The 27,853-nt window shown below is 40.1% G+C and overlaps 1 protein-coding gene across 1 annotated transcript; it reads right to left on the minus strand.

The window, feature by feature from the left end:
* Positions 1 to 123: 123 nt before the first annotated feature.
* Positions 124 to 25,176, minus strand: tprg1 (tumor protein p63 regulated 1). Its single transcript, XM_031311785.2, has 6 exons — positions 25,069 to 25,176; positions 24,449 to 24,789; positions 22,767 to 22,858; positions 15,619 to 15,795; positions 2,283 to 2,436; positions 124 to 731 (listed from the first exon to the last, which is right to left on the minus strand). The coding sequence occupies exons 2-6, from the start codon at positions 24,767 to 24,769 to the stop codon at positions 537 to 539; spliced, it is 939 nt and encodes a 312-aa protein (XP_031167645.1). The 5' UTR covers positions 24,770 to 24,789; positions 25,069 to 25,176; the 3' UTR covers positions 124 to 536.
* Between the last annotated feature and the right edge of the window lie 2,677 nt (positions 25,177 to 27,853).

Below are 27,853 nucleotides of genomic sequence, written 5' to 3' on the forward strand. Positions count from 1 at the left end.
AAAACACTGAATATAAGCTATATATATATATATATATATAATGTACAATTGTACAAGGTTTCCTCTCACCTGCTGCATTATTTAAAGTACCAATGTTTACAATAAGAATGGACCCCAATGCAGTTACATTAAAGTCCTTTTTATGTAACATGAACACACAGTAAAGTGCAGCTCTACAGACTCTATAGTCAGTGAGGATTGAGTGACATTTCATTTAGATATCTTGAGTTGAGAGGTCAAGGGACCCCTTTTAAAATGGCCGTGTTAGTTTTACCCTCGCCAAAATGTAGCCTATCTTTCATTATCATATGACACAGACAGAGATCAATTCTGGACTTCATGACTCGATATTGGATCATTCAAATGTAAATCAATTTAAATCGGAAAATCGATTTTTTTATACCCAGCCCTACTCTTTGGTGATCCTTGTAAAATTTGAATGTAAACAAACGTATCAACATGAATTCAAGATTTACAAATCTGAGCAATCAATTTGAACGAAAATAAAACTACTACAGTGTATAAATGCAGAAAGGTTAGAAGCCGATATTTCCTCGAGCCACGCAGTATCCCAGTTTGTTCTGGTTCCCGAGGAAAGACATGAGGCCCACGAACGCCTCGATGTGGATGGGCTGATTCAGGACCAGGACGCCGTTGGCCTTCCCAGGAACCGGCCTCATGGCGTGGACTTTCTGCGCTGCATCCTTGAGCTGCTCACGGAACTTCTGGATCTGTGGACAAGAGGGAGGAAGGATCAGAAATCACATTTATTTCCTGTTTGCACCTCTTTGACTTCACGCCTTGGCCAGGGTGTGGCAAACATGAGGTCCCATTATTATTATTATTATTATTATTATTATTATTTCAGAAGAATTCAATCTTTTCTGTCATACTGTACAAGATAAGTAATCATTAGGCCTTTTGATATAAGATTTTCCAGTTTTGTAAGTTTTGGTTTGTTTTTATATAGCAGCAAATTCCTAGCAACTTGCACCGAGTTGTATGGCAATAAAGTATTGAATCTTGAATATTTAAAAAAAAAAACACAAATATTGAACAGGTGGTCGAGCCCTGAGCTGTTTGAGTCTGTGAGGCTCAGGTGCCAGTCACCATCTATCTGAAGTCACTGAAATGTATATATATATATATATATATATATATATATATAATTATATATATAATTCCCCTCCTCTCTTAGTCAGCATGACAGCAGAAGCAGCATGTATGACGTGTTTGAAACACTGTTGAAATCTCACTACATAGTAGCTGATTGCTCCATTCTTTTCTCTTCCTCATGCTGAGTCGCCTGCTGTAATTGCTCATAAACATCCATGTTGAAATCCCCTGGATAGGTTTTGCAAACACACCATACTTTTGTGTTTTGGTTACAAAAAACACAAATCGGAATTTTGCACGTTAAGTAGTCCACACCTGAAACTTTTTTGAAAGTTTGAGTGCTGGTTTTCTATAGGTATACATTATATCTAATAACTGGGCAGTCTTAGGATCCACGTGTGTGTCAGAGGATTTTATTGGGTGTGGAAACAGATTGACAGATTAGACATGAATGGTATCTGATGCCTAATTCCAGCAAGTCATTTCTGTGTGATGACTCATTTAACCACACGATGAATGTCACCACACTGTTGTTGTTTTAACGGTATAATAGTTAAGTGTCTCAATGACTGTCAGAGTACACACCTCCACTTGGATTAGTCATAAAACCTAATATCAAAATATTTCAACAGATACATTCTGAGAAATTAACAGCTCACCCCAATCACAAACTTCCACAGAGTCCTGCAGCTGTTCCAAACTTTCAGTTGTATATGCTGAGATGTGTTTAGAGATATGACTCTAACTTGTGCCAATTTTCACTGGAAATAGTCCCAATGAAAGCTGCTGACAGTGAAGTCTGTGGATTATTCTGAAAATGAAGCCACAACTATTTGCATGGCTCGACACCAATAGTTTGAAGCAGGGTGTTTTTTTATTGTCATCGCAATATCAACTGCCGCAATAAACACATCGCAAAAGGCTGCGACATATCGCAAAAGAGTGTTAGTTGAAAGAATTTGTTGTATTTTAGCAGAATACTGACAGCAGCAGAAATGCAGAGCTAAGAACACTTTGATATCTGTATATTTATCACAAGTAATATCGTTATCGCGATATTCAACAACGTTATCGCATATCGCATATTTTCCTCATATTGTGCAGCCCCTAGTTTGAACGGAGCCTTCAAACAATGCCACACTGTTATCACTGATTGATCCACTTACGTCGCAGAGAGCAGCGAATGTGTCACTGACGTTCCTCACAGGGTGGTGGGTGAAGGTGATGAAGGGGAAGTCCGTGGCGAAGGGGTTCCACCTGGAGGTAAAGGAGGGCTCTCTTAGCCGGTCCCAGAAGACTCGCACCCCCTCCCCCTCTCTCCTGAACATAGAAAGACACAGAGGAACACAAGTGATTAAGTGTTTCTCTCTGTCAGGGACACGTTTGACTCAGATCGATAACACCACTGACTGCTTTCTACAGACACGTTCTTGTTTTGTTCTTCATTGAGAATTATAAAGAAAAAACACTGAATATAAGCTATATATATATATATATATATATATATATATATATAGATTCAGGTTAATCAGGTTGATTCATTTAGGTACTACAAATTAAAAAGGCTGAAAACTGAAAAACCCTTTTTTCAAATGCACTGTTTCTTGCTGCTCTCTGCCTTTAAGTATCTAATGTTAAAGTAATCGGGTGAACAACTAAGAATGTAGCTACCTCCTGATGTGAAACGGCCACACCTTCATGGACCGTTCTTTTTGCCTTACCTTGATTTCAAAAGGGGGACTACCAGACCTGTTGGTTGCATGGTAAAAATGTAAGAATAATATAAAAAAAATATATGGCACTAATCTGTCCTCAGGGCATATACTTAGTGTAAAGAAAACCTCATGTTTACCAGTCTTAGAGGTAATCTACAGTGTGTTCATCATATTAAAGTAAATACCGTGGGTTTTAATGAAAATGCCCTGGGGTCATATCTTTCCTCGGCCTAATGAAACCTCAGAAGACTGAGAGCAAACAGACCTCTGAACACTCGCAGATCCCATCTTTGAAATGATGTTGGTATCTACATTCTGTGAAGGTCCTTACAATTCTCTATTTACCGTTTGTCCATCAAATGTGATCTAGGGCTCTCATATCTGATTACAGTGTCTGTTCAAAAGGTACAGGGTCACAAAGAGTTTAAAACAATCTCCTCTCCTTCTTGTTTTAGGCCAGTGTTAATAACCTTCCTGCAGCATATTCAAATAAAGCTGAACTAAAAAGCAGCACAGGAAATAGATCTGTAAGTATGAGAAATAATGATAATTTGAACCATGCAAAACCTTGGTGTTTTGTATACACCAGTTTCCATTTACCGCACCTGACTGGACATGGAAATGCCTTTTCTTCAACAGCTCTACTGCCATTGTGATGCTCTGGATCTATCCAAATAAAACCATATGCAATCATCTAATAGGAGCCTTGCATAACCTCCATTTCAACTAGCAACTCCAGTCATATTTCTAACATGCCCGAGGTTCATGTAGCAAACATACAAATAGAACTAAACAACATGACATCATGACTTCACGTAAACATACACGCCACTTGGCTTTAGGAAAGTGCCGTTATCTGTACGTATTTTGATCTACGCTGTATACAGCGGACGACAGTCTGCAACGTCACAGCGTAAACACGCCACGTGGCTTTAGAAAGTGCCACGTGGCGTGTTATCACAAGGCTACGTCTTATCGCGAGGCTACGGTTTACAAAAAGAACAAACAGTTGGGATTAGGAAAACAAAAAAACGTGGAAAGGAAACATCACAGGCGGGACACGTAGTCACACGCGGGACTTGATCCCTGCTCTCCTGGGTGGAAGTCCTGTGTTTGACCCATCCTCCATTTGGTCAAAAGTATCGTGATGTTCGATTTTTCCCATATCGCCCAGCTCTAAGTCGATTCATTGATTGGCTTAATCATGAGTCAGCATGAGGAGCGGGTTACAGATGTCTGGTAAGCTCAAGTTTTCTAAATCCACACCTCCAGATTGTTTTCATTTTCAGACTTGTAGTCTTCAGGCCCAACCGACGCTGACTCAAGTGACATCACTTGAGACATTTATCAGACTTCAAACACAGTTCCTCTGGAGGCCCAAAAGGCTTTATACAACTTCCTTTTTTATTCTTTTTTTTTTTGGGGCGTTTTTGGCCTTAATTTGATAGGACAGCTGAAGGTAGGAAGGGGGAGGGTCTGACTTTCATTTGATATTATATAGACCAAAATAATTGATAGATTAATTGATCATTTATTAAAAATAATAGTTGCAGCACTACATATGTATATATTGTATTATGTATATGCAAAACAAGGATTTAAAAGATTGTACTGGAGATATTGTATGGGCAATATGCACTATTCAGGGGTGGCTTGTGGCTCGGAGGTAGAGTGGTTGGCGGTTCAACATGTCAAAGTGTCCCTGAGCAAGACACTGAACCCCAAATTGCTCTCCAGATAAATAGCTGTCCACTGCTCCTAATACTGGGATGGGTTAAAAATGCAGAAAAAAAATGTCAATACATTGTACTATGTGTCTGTTAGGAATAGTTTGTTTTTTTCATTTGCTGAAGAACACTTCTTCAAGTATCCTTAGAAGTCTTTGCACTATTGCTACATGAAAATGTTTTCTATTAGACTCAAAACTATATTTAGATTGCATATCATTAAAAACTCTGGCCCAACAGGTCTTTGTGAATTCATGATCGGGTAAACAAGTCCCTGACTGATTCAAAACAGTAGCAAGAAAAACCTGCAGTGACAGGTTTGACTCCTCAGTCTAATGTAATTATACTCAGAGTACAGCAGTACATCTTTACAGTAGATTAATAATCCTACAAAAGACACAAAGTCAGTGGTTCAAATGTAAACATGCTGGCAACACGAAAGTTTGTCGGAACAAAAGCAACTCTGGGTGATCACACTTCTACATGGAGGGATCATACTCCAAATTTGATGTGGTTTTTAATTCATCTTTCTTTGACAACATGATGTTTTCTGCCCACGCCCCCCCTCATACCAACACTGATTCAATATCAGAGATGCCTATCAAGATTTCAACATTTCCTTAGGCATTGTGCATTGTTGAAACATTTTTGCCGTACGTTATGCGAGTCATTTGCCTGCTGCATACTTTTTTAACACTGAGAATGTAATATTTGTGTAGGTCTGACACTAAACCCACAAATCTGCCTTTGCATCCTCTGTACTTCATGTGTGGATGTACAAACACTTGGGTTTATTTAGTGCTCAATACTGTGAGTACATGTTGTGCCAGCTTTCAAGAGGCAACTTGCAAACCAATTGAACACATTAAAATTGTGCAAACATGGCTCATAAAGTGTGGCTTGTTATGCAAATCAAACAGTTTTGGTGTTTTGGTGATTCTGTCAGGAGTTTGTGGAATAAAGAAATGTAATTGTGCAAAGTCTTATTAATATTGTACCCGCCGCTTTGCATAAAAAAGTCAGAAAGAAAATAAATAAATCAGCATGCAGGCGATTTCCCAACACTGTTCTGATTCCTTTAACAACCTGTCACACTGATGTGCACATTTTACCACATACTTTGTACAAGAGCGCTTCCTGCCAACCAGAATTAAACACCTGAGGCTAAACAATAGCGCTTTAGCTGTTCCTATGTCACGGTCACAGGGAGGGTCTGCATTACAATGCAATCACCACTGAACATTTTGTGCCTCCTCCGCAGCAAATGCTGTGCAGGGAGTAAAGGGGGAGAAAAAAAAAAAATTGGTACAAAAGCACAGCCCAGGCTGAAAAGACTGATTATATTTCAGCAAAAGCGAGTGAGGATGGTGAGGGTTACGTTTGTACACACTGCCCTTTGTAAGAGCACACAGCTATTGCTCTAGTATAAATGGGGATATAAAAAAAAGCTTTGGCAAATTCCACAGGTAAGCTATCACTGGGAGAGGGACCAGCCCAAACAGGCAGCGCAGGGCTGGGCTTTCCAGCCAGAGGCCTTGGAAGTCTTCACTGTGTTTATGTGGCAGAGCTGGGGTTTGGACTTTCACTGCGCCTCACTTAGATACAGTCACGGAAATACAGAAAAGGTGAAAGCAGGCTACACCTTCGTTATGTCAGTCATAAGTTACCAACGAGATACGGTTTGTGTCAAAAGAAATTTTCCAAAAACTGACTAGTGAACACCTCAATATTGAGGCTTAACAGAGCAAATCCACCCTCTACTGACCTTGAGTTCCACTTAATCCACTGTGTTTATACAAAACGCACACATGCATAAGAGAAACGCTGTTTTCTGAGCTTTAGGGCAAGTGACGAAAAAATTCCTCCCTGGGCTTTCAAGCGCTTGAGACTCATAAGTCAACACACAAGATAAATATCAAGCCCAGCTCCAGTTGTCATGGCAAGTGTCCCACATTGTCTCAGAGCAAACAAACAAATCTGGTCCGATTGCTCAATAGAGCCTGCAGGTTTGTCAGCCATCCATACATGTATCCATCCAACATGGGAAAGGACTACAAAGAGAGAAAAAAGGGTGGAGTGATGAGTACAAAAAAACCAAGGAAAACACAAAGAATTGAGCTTAAGCGTTATACACAATTTCCATAGAATGTTCAAACCTTGAAAAGACATTTACATTATTCACGATAAAAGCTGCTAATGCAACCTCCGAAGCCTAAAACATACAGCCATGTGTGGATACTGTGGATGTCATGATGCAAAAGCTGTGATATAATAGCTGCAGGCTGTTGGCAAAGACATTTCCAGCTTGATAGCAAGTCCACAAGCTGAAAACTGCTCCCAAGGACCATGAATTTAGAGCAGCATGCGCAAAACATTATACACCTATTGGTGCAAATTCAAGTGTGTATTACATTTTTTTCTAAATTTATGCAGTGAAAGTCCTGTTAATGAAAGTGCAGCTGAGGCCAGAATAACTGGGAATCACTGGGAGTCAGTGAAGGAAGCAGTGAGTGAGAAATGTAATCTTCAGTGGTTATGAATAGGCAACGTTAGTGTCAAAAAAGTGTTGCAACTCTTTTTGTAGCTATTAAGGAAACATTTCTTTCCTCATCTATTAGCATATATTGTGCAATGCCAGTCCCCAATGTCACAATGCCTTAACCTTATGTCCCAATACTCAGTATTTGAGGGTTTATTGTTTATAATGGATCCCCATTGGTAGTTATCATTGCATTGATGCATCGCGATGCGGACGTGGACAATTCTGCATGGATGCAGTGACAGACCATAATCAATTATTGCCTACAGATGTGACTTGTTGATTTTCCGGTCTGTCTGTCGTGTTCAGACTCCGCTACATCCAGGAAAGGGCTTTTTTAAGAGCAGATACAATAAAAAGGGGAGTTCATATATATCTTGAATTTGTTGATGAAAACCATGTGTAGCAATAAATAATAATATTTATATATATCGAATCGGATCGAACCGCTGACAGGATAATCCTAATTGACTTGAATCGTGAAGATTCACACCCCTAGTTATCATGGCAACAACTACTTGTCCAGAGGTGCACAGTAAAATTCAGTGCAATCAATGTTCACACTACATAATACATATAGCAGTTACAATATCACTACACACCCAACCCAACACATACAAACAGAGCAAATTGAAAGTGAAACCTAACAATAACAATAAATCTCAATTCTTTTGCACATCCACACAGTGAAGAAAGTCGCCTCAAAAATAACTACTTTAGTTGTTCCATTTCTCTATCATCTATTAAAGTATTTAAAGTAAAAGTACCTCACATTCTAGAAATTGGAAACGATCCAAACAGCTCTATCAATCAACTAAGTGTGTAATGGTCTAATCATCTCAGCTGGACTTGTAGGCCGTTATATTGTTGGGTGGTTTAATTTACAATAAAACATATTTTATAAACTACATGTGTTTTGTGTGCAAATATCTTAATTTGTAAAGTAACTAGTAACTAAAGCTGTAACAGATGAATGTAGTGGAGTAAAAAGTACAATATTTCTTTCTGAAAGTAGAAGAGTAGAAGTAGAAAGTGGCATGAAAAGAAGAGACTCAAGTGAAGTACAAGTACCTCAACATTTGTACTTAAGTACAGTACTTGAGTAAATGTACTTAGTTACATTCCACCACTGCCTGCAAGCTTAGAGTACATTTATTTTCATTCTTGATCTTAGAAAATGTGTGAGTTACGCTGCTTTATTCTGTACTGCTACTCTGCAACAGAAGCTTATTTAACTCTTGTTTTTGCAGCAGATTATTTGAGATGAGACAGTAGCCATGGTTTGTATAACCTGTAAAGTGAAACTTGGAGTAAGACGTCATTTTTGCAACTTGTTTATTTATGTAGCTACCCCAGCAACGTTGCCCTTCAAAGTTTCGCCTCACTGACTCCTCACCTAAATACTGTTTTACTGTTTGCATTTGATTTGGTTAAGGAGTGAAAGCAGCAGTGTCAGTGCTCATTTAAAGAGAATTGGTGGTGTGTGTGTGTGTGTGTGTGTGTGTGTGTGTGTGTGTGCGCACATCCCTCTTCCTTGCTTCAGATTTCAGCATTTAACTCTCCTGCTTCACATCACAACGGTCGTGGCTCTGGTTAAATTACATTATGCTGATGAAATCTTAACTAGCTACTACGTACTGACTGCCCTCTGCTGTCTGGATGTGTAAGCTGCGCAGGTTTGTATGGGTGTGGTCGAAAAGACTGCAGAATGAGAGGAGGATGGTTTGTAGACCAGATCTAAAAGAAACAATGCAAAGACTGACCCAAACTACAGTTTTTACACCTTATCGATCTGTATATAAAATCATAATGAGACCACTTGTGTCAACATAACAATTGACAATGTGAGGAAGAAATTAAATTAATTTATTGTAATGAATAAAAGTCTTTTAAGTAGTTGAAGATGGGGGCTAAACATTTCTCCTGAAGCCTTATTCAGAGGAAAAAAACTATATCTGATCAGATGAGAAACAAAGGAGTGCAATGCTGGAATTATTTCTAACCTTCATAAATATATATATATATATATATATATATATATATATATATATATATATATATATATATATATATATATATATATATATATTTCCTACAACTGTTACTGAAGCAAACTCTAGTGGGGCTGCTTTAAAACCTCCACACCCAACTGTTTCAGACAGGAATAAAAAAATACATGATGTGCTGGGTAATTAGTTTGTCTAGACAGTTTGGAAAGAAGGCACTTAAAGCACATCTTTCCCCACCAATGCAGAATATACTGTGCTTTTTACATCATGGGTGCACCTGGAGAAATGTGGGATGAAAACAAAATCATCTGGAATAAAAATACAGACACTCCCTGAACACTTTCTGTTGGCATCATCAATGGGGGTGGGGGGTACTGACGCCAAAATAACCGGCTCCATAGAAGGACTTTGATATTCTTTGTTCTGAAGCTGATGGTCTAGGAACACCGGGGTCAAATGTTCATGAAAGCGCTTTCAGTCCCATTCAGTTCAAGTTGAACTCTATTAATTCTATTAGAGATGCAACGATTCATAAATTAGTTGTCAACTTTTTAATTGATCGTCAGCTATTTTGATAACTGATTTGAGTAATTTTTAGAAAGAAAGAAAAGTAAAAATTCTCTGATTCCAGCTTCTTGAATATGAATATGTTCTAGTTTCTTCTCTCCTCTGGGACAGTAAACTGAATATTTTTGAGTTGTGGACAAAACAAGACATTTGAGGATGTTCATCTTGGGCTTTGGGAAACACTGATCGACATTTTCACCATTTTATAAACCAAACAACTAATCCATTAATCGAGAAATGAATCAACATGAAAATAATCGTTAGTTGCAGCCCTTCATGCTATTATAAATGATTCATTTCCTAAAGTACTAAAAAGTACAAACAAATGATCGTGGTGGCCTGTTATGTCTAAACTTTGATTTTATGACATTTTACAATCAAATGTTGTAAGAAATAGAAAACAAACATATCAAAAAAGATCTAGAAGCAATGGATTGTCAGGGTTTTTCCTGACTTAGAGTGAGCCTTTGGGGGGGGGCACACACACGGCAGTAAGCACGATCGGTCCACGGACAGTAAAGGCAACGAGTCTGTGTTACCTTATTTAACAGAAATCTATTTGCAATTACTACAATTGATAAACAAAATGTTAATCATGCTTGAGCAAATGAAACCCCAGTTAACAAAACTGGTTAAAAAAATATAATTAATATTTAAATAATACCACTAAAATCACCGGGAGAGTCTGGTACAGCCTGACACGGGATGATAAAACTAAGATTAGCGCTCGTAATCAAGTTTTTGTTCAGTTGTTCAACAGTTGTTTGGAGTCAGAGTTGCTATAGTGAAACAGAATGCAGAACAGAATGAAAATGCTTAGCAACAGTGCAATGCCTCAATGTGGCCAGAAAAAGGCTTGATTTTTCTGACGACACAGCGAAGGCAGCCCGAACTGTATGTGGACTTTCTAGCAAAACTGATTCCCACTAGCAGTTGCAGAATCATGCATGACGACATCAAACAGATGAAGGAATGTGATGTGGCGTGCTGCTGCCTTCAGCCGTCTCTACCGAGGGTGCACACTGACATCAAGTGGTCAGATGACAACTGTCAGCTGGCAAATCAGGCTGCAGATATCTTGGATTCACACACTCTTGGATGGGAACAGTAATACCTCAAGAGTAACAGCCAAGTGTCATTACCATGACAGCTGAATAAGCAGCTGGATCATATACTGGTACACTGATGTGGACAAATGAAGAAATGAAGACTAAATAGGGGGACTTAAAGTGAAGTGCAATCTGTAGTAGGGCTGTCCTCGACTAAAGAAATTCTTAGTCGACTAACACTTATATGATTTTGTCGATTAATCGATTAGTTGATGTAATCGACAGAGCTGTGCTCTTTGAGAGATGATTAAGACTACAGTGCCTGACAAAAGTCTTGTCGCTTATCTAAGTTGTAGGAACAACAAATAATAACTTGACTTGTAGTTGATCAATTGGAATCAGAAATGGTTTATATGAAAGGCAAAGGCTTCTGGATTATGCTTATTATACCAAAATAAAGTTTTGTATCATTCATTGAGTTTTATCATTGAATTAGGACAGAAAGGTCAGATTTGGCTTGGACAAAAGTCTTGTCGCATACAAAAATACCGTAATGTACGGTAGAAATTATACTTTATTGTGAATACACAAACATGCTACAATAACATCAGAGCATACGTAAAGTCATGGTGCCTTGGGAAAAAGAAAATGAGCTTGGAGGACTACATCCATACGTCTCGGCAATGACTCAAATAACGTATTGATGAAGTCATCTGGAATAGCAAAGAAAGCAGTCCTGCAGGACTCCCAGAGTTCATCAAGATTCGTTGGTTTCATCTTCCAAGCCTCCTCCTTTATCTTACCCCAGACAAGCTCAATAATGTTCATGTCTGGTGACTGGGCTGGCCAATCCTGGAGCACCTTGACCTTCTTCGCTTTCAGGAACTTTGATGTGGAGGCTGAAGTATGACAAGGAGCGCCATCCTGCTGAAGAATTTGCCCTCTCTTGTGGTTTGGAATGTAATGGGCAGCAATAATTTGTTGATACTTCAGGCTGTTGATGTTGCCATCCACTCTGCAGATCTCTCGTACACCCCAATACTGCATGTAACCCCAAACCATGATTTTTCCTCCACCAAACTTGACTGTTTTCTGGGTGAATCTTGGGTCCATGCGGGTTCCAACAGGTCTTCTGCAGTATTTGCAGCAATTGGGATGGAGTTCAATGGATGATTCATCAGAAAAATCAACCTTCTGCCACTTTTCCACTGTCCATCCTTTCACCAAGCTGTGGGCCTTTGCAAATGCAACACACTTTTTTAGTTGTCTTCTGTTTAATGCTGGTTTGTGAGCACTAATTTGGCCATGGAGACCACTGCGTGAGAGAATTCGACAAACTGTTGTTATAGATACAGGGGTTTCTGGTGGCCAGCCCAGGAAAAGGGCTGGCCCTGGACTGTCGAAGCAACAAACGGTCCTCTCGAACAGTTGTCTTACGGGGTCTGCCTGACCTGGACTTCACCAGTTTCTTCAAATCTTTTTCTTATCCTTTCCACTTGACGTTTGGATACATTGAAGATGTCTGCCACCTCAGCAGCAGACTTGGTCTTCAGGCTCTTGATGATCAGCACTTTGGTCTGTGGTTGAATCTTTGGCATGTTGTGAGAGGTCAGGTTGCACTTCACATGAAGGTCTGGTGTGCTGGAGTTCTTTTCATACACACCCAGGAATGTGTTAATTACAGTATTTGTCACAAGTGAAGCTCTAATCTGTGATTGGTTGAATCATTTAAAGACACAACAAGACTTTTGTCCAAGCCAAATCTGACCTTTCTGTCCTAATTCAATGATAAAACTCAATGAATGATACAAAACTTTATTTTGGTATAATAAGCATAATCCAGAAGCCTTTGCCTTTCATATAAACCATTTCTGATTCCAATTGATCAACTACAAGTCAAGTTATTATTTGTTGTTCCTACAACTTAGATAAGCGACAAGACTTTTGTCAGGCACTGTAGAAAAGCACAATATAAATGTAGTTAATTAACCATCTGTAAAACTGAGTTTCTCCACAATTAATCCTGCAAAAGCACCACTTTAAATCTTGTGTTTACCAGAAATGTGCTCATAAGTTTCTTGGAAATGAGTAATTAAGCATGAATAACCATAAAAATGACTCATCAACTAAAGAAATCTTAGTCGACTAAGACCAAAACGACCGATTAGTCGACTAATCGACTAAGAGGTGGCAGCCCTAATCTGTAGGAGCCTAAATGCAGTAATTCATGTTTGCTAATTGGCATACAACAATTTAAGTTCATATGTAGTGAAACTACAGTAATTTATATAATTGATTGATTTAAAAGGAACTTGGAAGGAATATTTACAATATTTACAGCATTTACAGTTTACGTAGTCTATATCCACGACGTTCCACTTCTGGGATTGCTCCAGTGCCGCCGGAAATTCTGCCGGATGTCTCTCATTTCGTCTGGATTGCCTTTACCTTCCTCTTTCTTTGTGTTGGCGTTCTAACCTCTGGTGGATTTGTGAGGACTATGGTTAACTGCTCCTCAGATCTCTGCAGGGTAAATCCAGACAGCTAGCTAGACTATCTGTCCAATCTGAGTTTTCTGTTGCACGACTAAAACTACTTTTGAACGTACACATGTTCCACCAAAACAAGTTCCTTCCTGAGACTATTTAGCAGAGGCACCGTGACTCCGTCCAGGGCTTAGCGCCACCCAAGACGATTGTGATTGGTTTACAGAAACCAAAACTTGCGCATGTTAAATTTGGAACCACCGATCGGATTCGAAACCAAATTTTCCAAACGAGTCCAATAAAGAAACAATTCCATTGGAATCATACTTTTTGAAAGGATTCCAAGTTGGAGCCGGTTCTCGATGCCCAATCCTAATATTCACAGCCAGACTTTTCCTACTTTTCTCTCGCATTGATTGTGTGGAAACAAAGTTTCATGTACTGTTACAGCAGTAGGGAGGATTCATTTTCATATATACATGAACTTTACTCTGTAGATCAATTTCTGCCAAAAAGCAGACGATGCAGGATGAACTAGACGAACAAAAGAAGAGACAGAGAGGAAGACAGGGAGAAAAAGAGAGAGGAAGTGTTGAAGATGAAGACTGAAAGAGGAAATGTCTGAGAGTCGGGAGCCGGCACTCCCGGGTGGCTTTCACGAGCGCTTTATGTATAATTTAACGTAATGTGCGGAGATAAAGCCTCCAATAAAGGCTGCGCTCTCTAAGCTCTTCACAGCACGTTACGTTTTATTCATCAAATTAGTTTTAGTTGGTTTGGTATCCCCTGAGCTGACTTTAAAAGGTTTGGATGAAAGGACTACATTAATTTTGCCACTAATCAGTTAAGCGACAGCTCCAAGTGACAGCTATGCACTCCTTAACCCCCCGAAAAACTCTCTGCACACTTGTCTCGCTGCCATGCCTGTTCTCCGGCTGCTCCACGTGTCCCCAGTTGCCCCCTGCACAAATCCTCTACATGCATCCCCTTCACAGCGCTGCCTTAAATTGCTGCATCGGCTCACTGTTTTCACTGAAAACTCCAATCCCTGTCAATAGTAAATCATGCATCATTTCAACCTTTGAAATGTATTAAAAAGGCTGCGTGCTGCATTTTTCATTAAATCTTCAAAATGTTCACCAAACTTGAGAATGTGTTGTTTGATACATGATTGTAGGATAAGTTATGAGACTATTACATACTAGCAGCAACAACAACAAAAAGACTAGGCATGTTTTTGTGTGTTTGAGCTTAATGGTTAATCGTATCCTAAAAGGGATTCGCTTTCTCACAGGGAATTTGACTTTTGTAAAACAAATTAGAGCACAGCGCAGATAATTAGGGCTAATATCTGTAATTCTCCAAGTAGGGTTTTTATTTTTTTATTAGCGACAAAACTCCAAAGACACATTGTTAAGTAGACTCACTGAAAATGACTAAAACTGAGACAGGACACCAGAGATCCAAGGCTTTCTCTCTAGCACAATGCTGTTTTGCACACTGTTAATACGTCAATGACTATATCTCTGGTAAGTTCCTGTTTATCACACCACAAATTACACAACATTAATAACCCTCTGAGGTTAGAGCTGCAGGTTTTTTGGATAAAAGGTATATGTTTACTGTTGAAGGATTAAACAAGGGCCAGTCTGGATCAACGGAAGTACATTTCCAGGATAACTGCCTGACATCCTGCGTGTGTTGTCCCTCACCCTCACCGCTCTCTGTGTGTTGCCGTTCTCAAACTCCTGCTTGGTTCTTTCGGGGAACGATTATAAAGATTTACAAAGAATATGTTCACGGCATTTACTCTCTAAATGGGACGTTTTGGGACCGTTTGCTGGGATTGCTGTGTAAATGTAAATGGACTGTATTTATTTGTATAGAGCTTTTCTAGTCTTAACTACTACTCAAAGCGGTTTAAAGCTATAGTGTGTAGTTTCTGCTGCCCCCATGAGGAATTCTAAGTAATGACAACAAAACTGTCGGCGCGTCCACATGATACATGAAGCCTTCCGTGACCACGCACCCAGACGGTGATACACTGGTAAGAGCAAATGAGGTTTAACCATGTATCCAGCTAATTTAAATAGCTCGCATTACTGTATTGTGTCAGCTCACGTAACTGTATAACAGTTAACTTCATTTAATATTGTATGTGGCGTTTTCTTTTACGGGGTGCAAATGTTCCACCAAAACAAGTTCCTTGTACAGAGCCACCGTCACTGCGTCCGGAGCGTAGCACCGCTCAAGACGATTGTGATTGATTTAAAGAAATACAAACAACCTAGAGCGTTTTTTTTCCTCCTATCCTAGAATGTATGTGTGGTGTAGCCAGACCTTCCTCCACAGCACTGTGGAGATAAGTCTGGCTATGCGAGAGTACTCAAGGGTTAATGAGCGGACTTACGCAATGAGAGCGCGCTTTGGGAAGCTGAATTTGCCACAGGAGATGCGGTCCACAAGGTTCAGTGGGATCCTCTGGATTTGCTCACAGTTGAACATGACAAAGTCGTACTTGAAGACCAGGAGTGAGTTGTCTGTGATGAGAACAAGACGCTCTTTTTCATTGTTCCAGTGATCCACCCTGAAACAACCAGAGAGAGAGAGTGTGTTAGACCCATGATGAAAAATCCTTTCTCTGTTTCTATCTGTAGTTCTATTTCAGTTTTTGGCTCACTGAAATCTTAACCAAACTTTATTCTTAGCAATGTGAAAATTTACAAACTTTTTTTATGTAGAATGCGGGAAGGTGAACAGAGGATGACTGGAAAGCCAATGACACCAAGACGGTGGCAACGGAGCAATCCCGGAAGTGGAACGTCATGGATATACTGTAGACTAGCTTGACTGTAGCTTCATATTTAGCATACATATATGAGAGTGGTGTCAATCTTCTCATCTGACTCACAGTAAGAAGTGATTTTAGCGTTTTCCCCAAAATTTTAAGTATTCCTTTCAATGAACTAGATTTATTACTGTAGGTCCAACTGATCATTAACGGTTAACCGACAAGCAGGCAACGTCCAGTTCACTCGTCTCGAATATAATATCAGCGTTCTGTGGACAGCTGCGGACTGGTACCGGGCGCACAGCCACAAAGTTCCGTGCATAGAGAGGAGTCCCTCCCCTTCCGGTGGACCACCATGGGACCTTATTTCGGAAAAAATATGAACGATAGTGATTGGGGAAAGACAAAGTATTTTTTGATCCTGTTTGAATGACGTCTCGCTGAAGCTACGGTGTCTGTGTGTATTGTACCGGGATGTAACGTTACTCACACGATCAATGGATCTAGCTCGTTCTTTTGCTTCTCGGCTGATAAATGAAGCAGGATAAAACACATTAGGTAAGATAACGTTACATGTGTTGTGGAACATAGCTAAGCTAGCTAGCTAGCGAGCAAGCCGAGCATCAAGCAAGGTGATGTATATTGTGGAGACAAGATATGTAGTTCACTGAGCGGTTTCACACAAAACTAAGTGGTATTTCGACTAGGACTGGGTACTGAATTCATTACTTTTTAGGCAACGACAAAATTGCCTCTTAAGTATCCCAAAATGCCTCGTCATTCAATACCCAATTTCAATACTTAAAGTGCTCATATTATGCTTTTTGGCTTTTTCCCTTTCCTTTATTGTGTTATATATCTTTTTTGAGCACGTTATAGGTTTACAAAGTGAAAAAGCCCAAAGTCCACCCCAAAGGGACTTACCATCTCCAACAGAAAACACTGTCAAAGAATTTCTAATAAGGGAAGAAGTTCCACTCTCTCGTTACTTCCGGCTTCTGAACTGGTTGCAGTTCCACCAGAGTTCCATATAGGGGGCGCTCACAGGCCAGTGCAGAATGAATGGGACTCTATGGAGCTATACCCCTCAAAATCCACTTTTCTCAGGATATAACTTTTTGTCTAGTTATTTGAATGTTGCATTTGAAAGGGGAGGCTAAGAAAATACACACTGCTGGGTGTTAGATTTTTTTAAAGTGGCTTTTTTGTTCTAAAAAGCCTTTTAAAATGTCAATGACATCATACACATATACGGCCAGAGATTCTGCTTTACGGTGAGCTCTGAGTCACTTCCTTTTTTCTCTCGAGGCATCGACAACACAGCTGACAGGTTAGGCTCTCCCTGTTAATACACGTGCTAGAAAGAGGTTTGCTAATGTTTTAAAGACCACGCCGAAATATTCACTCTGACATTCTGGTTCTGCTTCAGATGCCGTCAAGCGGGATCTCCGATCGTAATCAGTCCTTCACTGACCAATCAGCATTCATTAGCAGAATGCTAGCGTGTTATGGGCAACAACGACTCAATCTGTAAGAAATCGAAAGGACGTAAGTACTCGTTCATTCAACTTTCGACCTATAATCCATGTTGAACTTACAAAAACTACAATCAAATCTGAGATTCCTCACCGACAATCAGGCAAAAGAGACAAATTTAGCCGTCTAGCTCCATAGGGTCCCATTCATTTTGCACTGGACCGTGATCACCCCCAGTGGAACTCTGGTGGAACTACAACCAAAGTAGGTACAATGGGGCTGAATAGGGAGTGGAGCCATGGATGTATTGAGTGGAACGGCTTTCCGTAGACGGGCTTTGACACTGTTCACTAACTGCTCCAAACAGCTCTATTGCAAGGGCGTAAATCCCCGGGGGGTCGGGGGGTCAGGACCCCCCCCTTCTAAGGGTTGTCCCCCCCTAGAAATATCATTAAAACAATGCTGTGTATTGTAAATAACATAATGATGTATACTTAAATATCTGTGTAAGTAGTAAAACAATACAAACCCCCCAAAATGCTTTTTAAGTTTAGAAACATTTTGAGTCCCCCCTCCCTTGCCTCACAGTGGTTTGGTCCACTGCCTGCTGTACGTTAGGAATCGGATCTGTACTCGACTCACTCACAGTCACATCGGTAGTGACAGGAATGTAACTAGTAAGTAGGAGGTTCAAGGCTGTTTTATTCACATTAAACATTGGATGAAGTTGTTCTTTTCTCAAATAGAAATGATTCTGAGTAATTAATGAATTAGTTATGACAAAAAGTTTGCTATGTTAGTGTAATATAATGTAACGTTAGCTAGCTTGTTGGATAGAAATGCACCCACTACAACTAACGTTACCACGGCGATAAGCCTAACGTTGTGTGTGTGAACTGATATTAGGGTTAATATTGGAGATCTACAGTTGTGTTTGAAGTGGCTGATCAGTTAAATATATATCCTCTGTCCCAGACGAAACCTAATATTTATGCGGAGGACGCAAGATCATTTTATAATTATAATATGACCGTGTGGTGAACCTATGAACCTAATTCATATTTGATGAGCTTTACCAGTGGCTCACTAATTTACATAATGATCAGCTAATTTAACAAGTGTACAAAAATATTGTATTTCTTTTATATGTGGTCACTTTTTCAAAATAAGTCATTATGTTTTAAGGTATTTTTGTGGCTTGTGTACACGTCCTCTACGAGTATTATTGTGGCTGTATTATTTGTGTCCCCTTCAAAAATTACTCTTCAGAAATTTTATGTTTATTGTCCCCCCCTACTGTTAGATCAGATTTACGCCCATGCTCTATTGTAGTCCAGCCTTTACTTCAGAGACAAACGTGGTCACTCTGTAACACGTTATAATGCTCACCTAGCTGCTAGTGTGGCACTCCCTCATGCTCTGCAACTGACAAGCTAGCAGTACTTACTGAGCATGTGCGACTCCCAACAAAGATGGAACAGAAGTGAGATGTCTCACTCTGTAGCTAAAACAGAGAGCTCAACACACAGGGTGAAAAGAGGAGCTGCAGCAATGTGCAGTACAACAAAAATATGGTGTTTTCTGAAAATTAAACCACATAAACGTATTCTGGTACAACCTCTAAATACAATTATAAACCTGAAAATTAGCATAATATGAGCACTTTAAGGAGTAAATCTCATCAGTGTCAGTGAGCCAATCAGCACGCAGCATGCTTCTACCAAGATCTAATCATGTCTGTGATTGGCTGTCTAACGTTACACGCCTTAGAGACAGGCAGGAAAAACTCTACGTTACACAGAGACGGGGCTCACATAGTAGGAGCTGAGAAATAAATAAAGAGATTTGTCCCGTAATGTATAATGTTGTCATTTCTTTTTGTTTCATAAAATTGGTATTGAAAAAAGTATTGTTTAGGAACCGGTATCGAAGTAACGGTATTGGTATCAGTAACGGTATCGAAGATTTTTGAACGATACCCAGCCCTAACTACAACAAACCTACAAAAAACTGTGACTTTCTTGACTTACAAAATTATCTTTTAAATTGACGAACATCATTTCAGTCAGACAACTCACATTTGAAATGTTTATTATAACAGCAGAACATTGGGTTTGGCGGCCAGACTCCGACCTCATCACTCCCCGCAGTTTAGGTTTACATGAGCTATTATGGAGTAGCTTCCCCCTGACAGGAGCGTGCAGGTGGATGCTGGGGTGGTGGTGGGGCTGAAAGCAGGCAGCGATACAGCTGCAGGGCAGCAGCAGCATTGGCAAGGCGGAGATGGGGAAATTGTGCAGCTTAAATAGACCGCCAAATTGAGGGGGTGTGTTTGGTAAATGATACGGAGAGTGAGGCATTACACCATATGTGTAATTCATGGCTCAATTCAAACGGGATCACAATTATCATCTTCCAGTATCTTCAGTTACCTTTTATCTTCTCTTTTAATAATCAACTGTTACTGAAAATTATTTTCACACTTTGACACTAATTGGAAAAAACCCTATTTTAGTCTTTGTGCATAAATAAAACCACCTACTATACTCTATGTGTAAGTCTTTTATGATTAACACATCTCAGAAAATAAATTAGCAAAGGGGAAATAAATAATCAAATCAAGAACAAATAATAAAAATAAAAGAGGAACAGTCAAATGAGTAAAAGTAGATGAATTGAGATCATCTTGCTTTTTCTAAAGCGAGTGACAATCCCTGAGCAGAGCAAGATTTGAGGAATTTCTCATGCTTTTCTGACATTAGTCCCCACCGGCCTCCCTCTGGGAAATTCAGCAGCAGTGTCACAGAATTACCATATAATGCACTCTCTGTGTTGCTTTATCCTGCTTCTGTAGCAACGGTAACTGCGGGCACAATGTAGGACAAACTTTAACGTGTGTTGGACAGAGCTGCATAAATGGGATGTATTATTCATTCTCACATGGCCAGCCTTTTAAATGTTTCCTGAAAGCTTGTGCAGGAGTGATACAACCTGACAAAGTGCACTTGGTGAATGTCTGGCAGTCTCTGTGTTCCAGGCAGTTAGTTCAATACCTCTGCATTGACTTATTCTTGGAGTTGGGTTTGATAAGAACATTGATATTAGGTTCACGTAATTAATGAGGACGTTTCTATCTAATCATGCTGAGGCAATATGGGCTTGTACTGTAGTATATCATACAGAATTGGGGAACCACAACGAGTGGCCTCAGAGCCGGTTCCAACTGCCTCGAGCTGTGCTATTTTGGGCCCAGCGTTACAGAGGAGCACTCGGAGAAACCACGCCGTGCCAGTGTCGTGCAGACACCTGTCCCACTTCAAGAGGAGTCAGCTCCGGTGTCTCGTGGCAGAAACACTTTCTCTGTGTAGCGTTAGGCGTTTTTTGCATCAACTTTAATATCGGACCATTTCTTTTTAATTTGGGCCACGGTCCGACCTCTGAAGCTGTGGCATTAACAGCTTTTTTTGGCGTTAGTAATGCCCACACTGTGCTCTCCAAACAGATTTTCCTCTTTTCCACCTCTCAGACAAGAACTACAACTTCACATTGAGTGAAAGTCCTGTGCTTTTTTTTCCTCTCTGTGCATGATGTTGGTATGGATGAATATTAATTTGGGGCATTTCACTGACTATTTAAGGGCAATTATGGGCATGACATGAAGCCGCCAAAGCTGCGCCACATTTAGAGTCGATTGTGATTTATAAAGGGAATCCGGCGTAGGACATGCGTGCGCACGGTTTTATACAGTACAGTCTATGATCGCTACGCAGTAACTTCAACCGTAGGGACAACAACACTAATTAGTTATATTGCAACATCGTGTTTACAGGTGTGTCAACTGCAGCGGCTGTGAGAGAAGGAAACGAGATGAATGAGGACAGAAACGTTAACATAAATATTCCCAAAGAAGTCCCATTCACCTTGTCTCACTTCACCATCAACGAAATGTTCAGTTTAATGTGAATTAGAGCAGCCGATAGCCCGCTAGCTCACTACACAACGCCTCAGCTAATGTCGTGTCAACCCGCAGTGATTTAATACAGCAGCTGGGTGAATGAATTTGTTCACCTAGCTAGCGATAGCAGGGCAGCAGCCCATCACATCCCAACTCATTTTGACGGTAAAATATACGGCTACTACCACACCTGTAAGAGGGGATAAAAAGCGTGCCAGACCGTGGCTTTTGCCAGAAATGTATTCGCTGCAAACAGCTGGCTATCGGGTAGCTCGTCACTGGAACAAGGTCGGCACACACACCAGTCTGATGGCAAGCAAGGAGGAGGAGATACTGCGGTGTTGAGTGACAGATGGAGGGTTGCATGAAACAGATAGAGTTTACGTTGCTGTGGACGCAGGATTCCAGCCATAGAGACGAAACAGGCTATTTTCTTTAGCGAAAGCAATACTATCGTTTATAAATCAATATTTTGTGACCGCCTTGCTCTACATTATGTTGTGGTGTTGAGTCTTTTGTTTCCCTGTTTTTTGACTATTATTATGTTGTGTATATTTCTGTTTGTTTTCTGTATTTCCCTGTTGATTGTGTATGTTTCTGTGAGGATTGTTTGTGTTTGTGTTTGTGTTTCCTGTTTTATTTTGATAGTCTGTTTTCTGTCTTGTCATGTCTAGTTTTGCTTCCTGTGTTTCCCCGCCTTGTCTGATTGTCCTGCCCCGCCCTGATGTGTTTCACCTGCTGTATCACCTGTCCCTCATTTGCTCGTTACCTCATGTATTTAACCTCTGTGTTCGCTTTGTCTCTTGTCAGATCGTTTTGTGTCCTGTCAGTGGGTTTCAGTCAGTGTGCCTGTGTTTGTAATCTTCCCTGTGGTCTTTTGTTCCTATAAGCTTTTCCCTGTGAGTTTTTTCCCAGTCTCTTTGCTCCTGTTTTTGGTTTTTTTCATCATTCTGGACTTTAGTTTTTGCCTGCTTCCTTTGGTCACCTTGTGCTTGCCTACTGCTTTTTGGATCCCTTTGTTTGTTGGCACTCTGCCTTTTTTTGTTAATAAATCCTTTGGCTCAAACTTCTCCTTCCTGATCTCTGCTTTTGGGTCCTCAAATTCCCCGGCTCATGACACATTATCCCTTACTTAGAACCCATTCAGGCTGAATCAAGTCCTGCATCACCCTGTCGGGGCTCTTATTCGCAATAATGACCGGCTTGCTTTACGTTATCCCTTACATAAAGGTTCAAACTAGAGCTGAAACGATGAGTTGATTGGAATGAAAGTGTGTAAATTTGATAATCAAGTAATTGTTTTAAAAAATTTAAAACAAAAATGCCAAAAACTCACTCTGCCATCAGCCAAAGGCTGTGAACGCTGCCATCTACTTCTTGATCCACCAGAGCTTCAACGTCTTTGATGGCCTGATTCAGAGTGCCAGGCTGAGGAGACAGAAATGCACGGGTGTCACTTTCTAGTTTTTTTCATTGTGACAATCACAATGTGTGCACAGAAAGCTTAAGGAGGAATCTTTGAGGCAGATGCACAGCTGGGACTGGTACTCCAATAAAATGTCAGTGCGTCAAACAAAACGACAATAAACAAAAACATGAAGCCTCGACATATGAAAATGACTGCAAATGAAGAAAGCTGAGCATGCAACTTCTGTGTATAAATCTGAGTAACTCAGGTAGGCTATTTAAAGACACAAGAGAAAGCTTCAGTACATAATACAATCCACATCCAAATTGTCAGCTACGAGCATTTCTGTTTTCCAGTGCAATCCACACTCAAACTGTAGTCTTTACAACATGCTATTGCTATTCTATCCTTGCATATTTTATTATTTCAATGGCAAGTTAAAAAGATAAGGTGTTCATACAGAGGGCTCCTGATAGTTAACTCTAATCTGAGCCTGGCAACATGGGATGACTTCCCATCACAACCCAATCCAGACCTGCAATAAACACTGACAATATTTCGAGTTGATTATTCGCTATGGATATTTGAGGACTTGTGGTGTTCTTTTATTAATTGCCTGGTGTTTATATAGATAACATACATGTGTACATGTAATAACAATTAATTACTGAGCTATGGAAAAGGGGTAGGATTAAATAAGTGTATACTATTCCTAATCCTTTTCAGACATGTCTATGTTGGTTAATGTTTCTTATTGTTTATTGAATGTTTTGCTTATTTAAGTTATTTGTACATTTCTTTGATGTTTTGTTTATTTTTGATATGTCTGAAATAAATGTCTTCATTCATTAATACTATATATATATATATATCCAGTTTCCTCGACAACACATCTGCGCATCAGCCTTCTTCCCCAAAAAAATTGATTGTAAACATGAATTGTAAACAAGTATTTTACACAGTGGTGGAGGAAGTACTTAGATCCTTCGCAAATGATGTTGCAATAGCCTACCACAATGTTGAAATATTCAGTTACAAGTAAAATGAATGAATTTATAATTTTACTGAAGTGAGTGCAGATGTATGATCATCAAAATATATTTTAAGTATTAAAACTAAAAGCAAATAATCTGCAGCACAGAGACCTTTAACAGGGTAATCTTGTTGACTGGTATAGGCCTATATTAAAATATCATCCAAGCAATGTGTGTGTGTGTGTGTGTGTGTGTGGTGTGTGTGTGTGTGTGTGTGTGTGTGTGTGTGTGTTTTCATTGCAACCTAAGCTAACACTGGTACAGTAAGATGCTAGCATTTGTTTACTGTTGTACATGCCCCTACAAATTAAATAAATAACAGAATTGTGGTAACCAACGTTACAGCTGTCAACTAAACCACAGAAATGTTGTAGTGCAAAGCGTAGCTAGTGTAAAGAAACAAAAAAGTACTGAAGTTAACTTAAATATAGGTAACACAAAATTGTACCTAGCTTAAGTAACGTTAACGTTAGCCTAACACTTGATCGATTTTCATGAATTTCAATTAAGCCAGAAGTTGGAACGTGATGTGAAATTTCAAAAACTGTTATCAAGGGGAAATGTAAAAGTCTTTACCCTCAACACAAAGAACCTCCTGATCTTAAACTGGACCAGAGGTGACTCCACAGAGTAGTCACTATGCTGGAGGCGGGCCTCTCCGATCACCCCTGCTGCTGCCCGCTCCTCCGTACCCTCCGCGGGGGCAGGAGGCTGAGTGTGCTCTGCCCGCTTCTCCGTGCCCTCCGCGGGGGCAGCAGGCTGAGTGTGCTCTGCCCGCTCCTCCGTGCACTCTGTGGAGGCAGCAGGCTGAGTGTCCTCCGGGCCGCCGGGAGAAGAGCTGAGCTGATGCTTCTGCTCCTTACTTGGCGCACCTTCCTCCTCAGCTTCTGCCATCATGATGGGGCTTCACAAAACCTCTTTAAAAAGATTAACAACACTTAGCCTATGTGTAGCTATTTATCAAGTGAAAGACGGGCAACTTCTTCTTTAGTTAGTAGTAGTATATATTTTGACTCAACTGAAGGGAGGCTTTTATGAATTGACAATCTTCCCTCTAGTTGCAGGTAAATAAACGCTACATAACTTCTCTAGTATCGAAACTTAAGTCGCTTCAAACATATTTACTCCCTAAATCTTTTGATTTGAGTCAACATTTCAAAGTGATAGTACTATAAAGAAAAAGAGGATTTGCTTACCACTAATTATCGATGTTACAGAAGGTGGTAAAATGTACAGTAGATTAAAGAGGCAGTAGCAACAGGTGCATCACTTCCTTGTTCCGAGTTTGTTTAATGGGCGTGCACAGCAGAACTGGCTGCGTCTCAGAGAAGCTTACTCTGGTCTGATTTACAGTGTGACAAACCTTACACACTGCGCACTTACTGCACCTATATGTATACTAATCTATAAATAGGTGCCTTGCTGGTTTCTGGACATGTTTTATACTTTACTGGATTAATATCATCCTAGTTTTTATGTATTATGTTTTGTTATGAGACTGGGTAAGGGGTTTAACTTTACTGTATGTCTCTTAATGACTCCACTATCTCCAACGTGCATGACCAGATTTACCTGTTATGCCACTGGCCAAGTTTCTTTGTGCTTTGTGTATGTTTTTGTGTGTCAGTCTGTTTGAAGCAATTTGATTAAACTCCACACCGAAGGCCCCACTTAGGAAAACAACTCCTCTTAAACATTCTTTCTTAATGTTATTTCGTTATATGTATGTGCTATTTGTTTCTGTATTTATTGTTTGTTTATTTCATATTAATGTTTAAATATGTTTATATGTATGCACCAAACCAAAGCAAATTCCTAGTAAGTGCTACTTACCTGGCAATAAATCTTTTCTGATTCTGATTCTGAAGTAACAGCAAAAGTGTTTCATGTTGATGCTCTTATTTTCTTCTATTAGTCAGCACTAAATGGCATTGGAAACAGTCCATATACTGTCATTTTGATAGGATCTATCTGGGGTGTGTCCCGTCAGACCACTTATCACCAAACTGGTTCAGGGAAATCTGCATGATCAGGGCAAACTGGTTATTGTTATCATATCTACTAGGTAGGCCCAAACGCAGATGCCAGGAGAACTACGCACATAAGATATTTCGGCTTTACTTTACAGTAAGGTTTAAACTAATCTAAAATGTATTTAATTCATTAATCTAATAATCTATTTTATTACCAAATTTCTGTTAGCATAGGATCAAGACTAAGGAACAATAACTTAGGCCAGGGGTCTTTAACGTTTTTTTAAGCAAAGGAGGCGTTATTATGGATCCCACATAACGTCCAGGCAAGACCCGCCCTATGAAGCAGCTCGATTGGTTGGGGTTAGGCATTGACCTTGAGTGGTTAAGGTTAGGATAGCCAATTAGTCAGAGAATAGGATCTGAACAAATAGGGTTACGTTACCTAGCGTAAGCATGGACGCCTGGCCAATAGTAGTGTGTAAATGCTATTGAAGGGCGGGTCTTGCCTCGAAGTTGAGTGTGTTCCATAAGAAAGTTTAAAGCTACATTGTGTAAGAATGAAAGAAAGTCATGACCGAAAGAATGAGATCCAGGGTACAAGCGGCCGAAATGGGTTTCCTCAGGAGGGTGGCTGGTGTCTCCCTTAGAGATAGGGTGAGAAGCTCAGTCATCCGTGAGGAGCTCGGAGTAGAGCCGCTGCTCCTTCGCGTCGAAAGGAGCCAGTTGAGGTGGTTCGGGCATCTGGTAAGGATGCCCCCTGGGCGCCTCCCTAGGGAGGTGTTCCAGGCACGTCCAGCTGGGAGGAGGCCTCGGGGAAGACCCAGCACTAGGTGGAGGGATTATATCTCCAACCTGGCCTGGGAACGCCTCGGGATCCCCCAGTCGGAGCTGGTTAATGTGGCTCGGGAAAGGGAAGTTTGGGGTCCCCTGCTGGAGCTGCTACCCCCGCGACCCGTTACCGGATAAGCGGAAGAAGATGGATGGATGGATTGTGTAAGAATTTCTCCCATCTAGCAGTGAAATTGTATATGACAACCAACTGAATATTACTTTATAGCCCCTCCCATTCTGATCGCATTTTAACTTTGGTCTTGTTGCTTTGCCTGTCACGTTGACGTTTTAATTCTCTTTTTATCTTCCTTGGCGACTCCGTATACATGTCGTCCCCCTCCCTGGCATTCGTCACGGTGCCACTGAGTGTAAGAGGGCGAAAGGCAGAGGTATGTCCCTCTTTGGCTAATGTATTTTAAAGATGGAGGTATGTCCCTCTTTGGCTAATGTATTTTAAAGATGGCGGTATGTCCCTCTTTGGCTAATGTATTATAAAGATGGAGGTATGTCCCTCTTTGGTTAATGTATTATAAAGATGGAGGTATGTCCCTCTTTGGTTAATGTATTATAAAGATGGAGGTATGTCCCTCTTTGGTTAATGTATTATAAAGATGGAGGTATGTCCCTCTTTGGCTAATGTATTATAAAGATGGAGGTATGTCCCTCTTTGGTTAATGTATTATGAAGATGGAGGTATGTCCTTCTTTGGTTAATGTATTATAAAGATGGAGGTATGTTCCTCTTTGGCTAATGTATTATAAAGATGGAGGTATGTTCCTCTTTGGCTAATGTATTATAAAGATGGAGGTATGTCCCTCTTTGGTTAATGTTTTATAAAGATGGAGGTATGTTCCTCTTTGGTTAATGTATTATGAAGATGGAGGTATGTCCTTCTTTGGTTAATGTATTATAAAGATGGAGGTATGTTCCTCTTTGGCTAATGTATTATAAAGATGGAGGTATGTCCCTCTTTGGTTAATGTTTTATAAAGATGGAGGTATGTTCCTCTTTGGTTAATGTATTATAAAGATGGAGGTATGTCCCTCTTTGGTTAATGTATTATGAAGATGGAGGTATGTCCCTCTTTGGTTAATGTTTTATAAAGATGGAGGTATGTCCCTCTTTGGTTAATGTATTATAAAGATGGAGGTATGTCCCTCTTTGGCTAATGTAT

This window comes from Sander lucioperca, chromosome 11, assembly GCF_008315115.2.
Source record: "Sander lucioperca isolate FBNREF2018 chromosome 11, SLUC_FBN_1.2, whole genome shotgun sequence".
Classification (NCBI taxonomy): Eukaryota; Metazoa; Chordata; class Actinopteri; order Perciformes; family Percidae; genus Sander; species Sander lucioperca.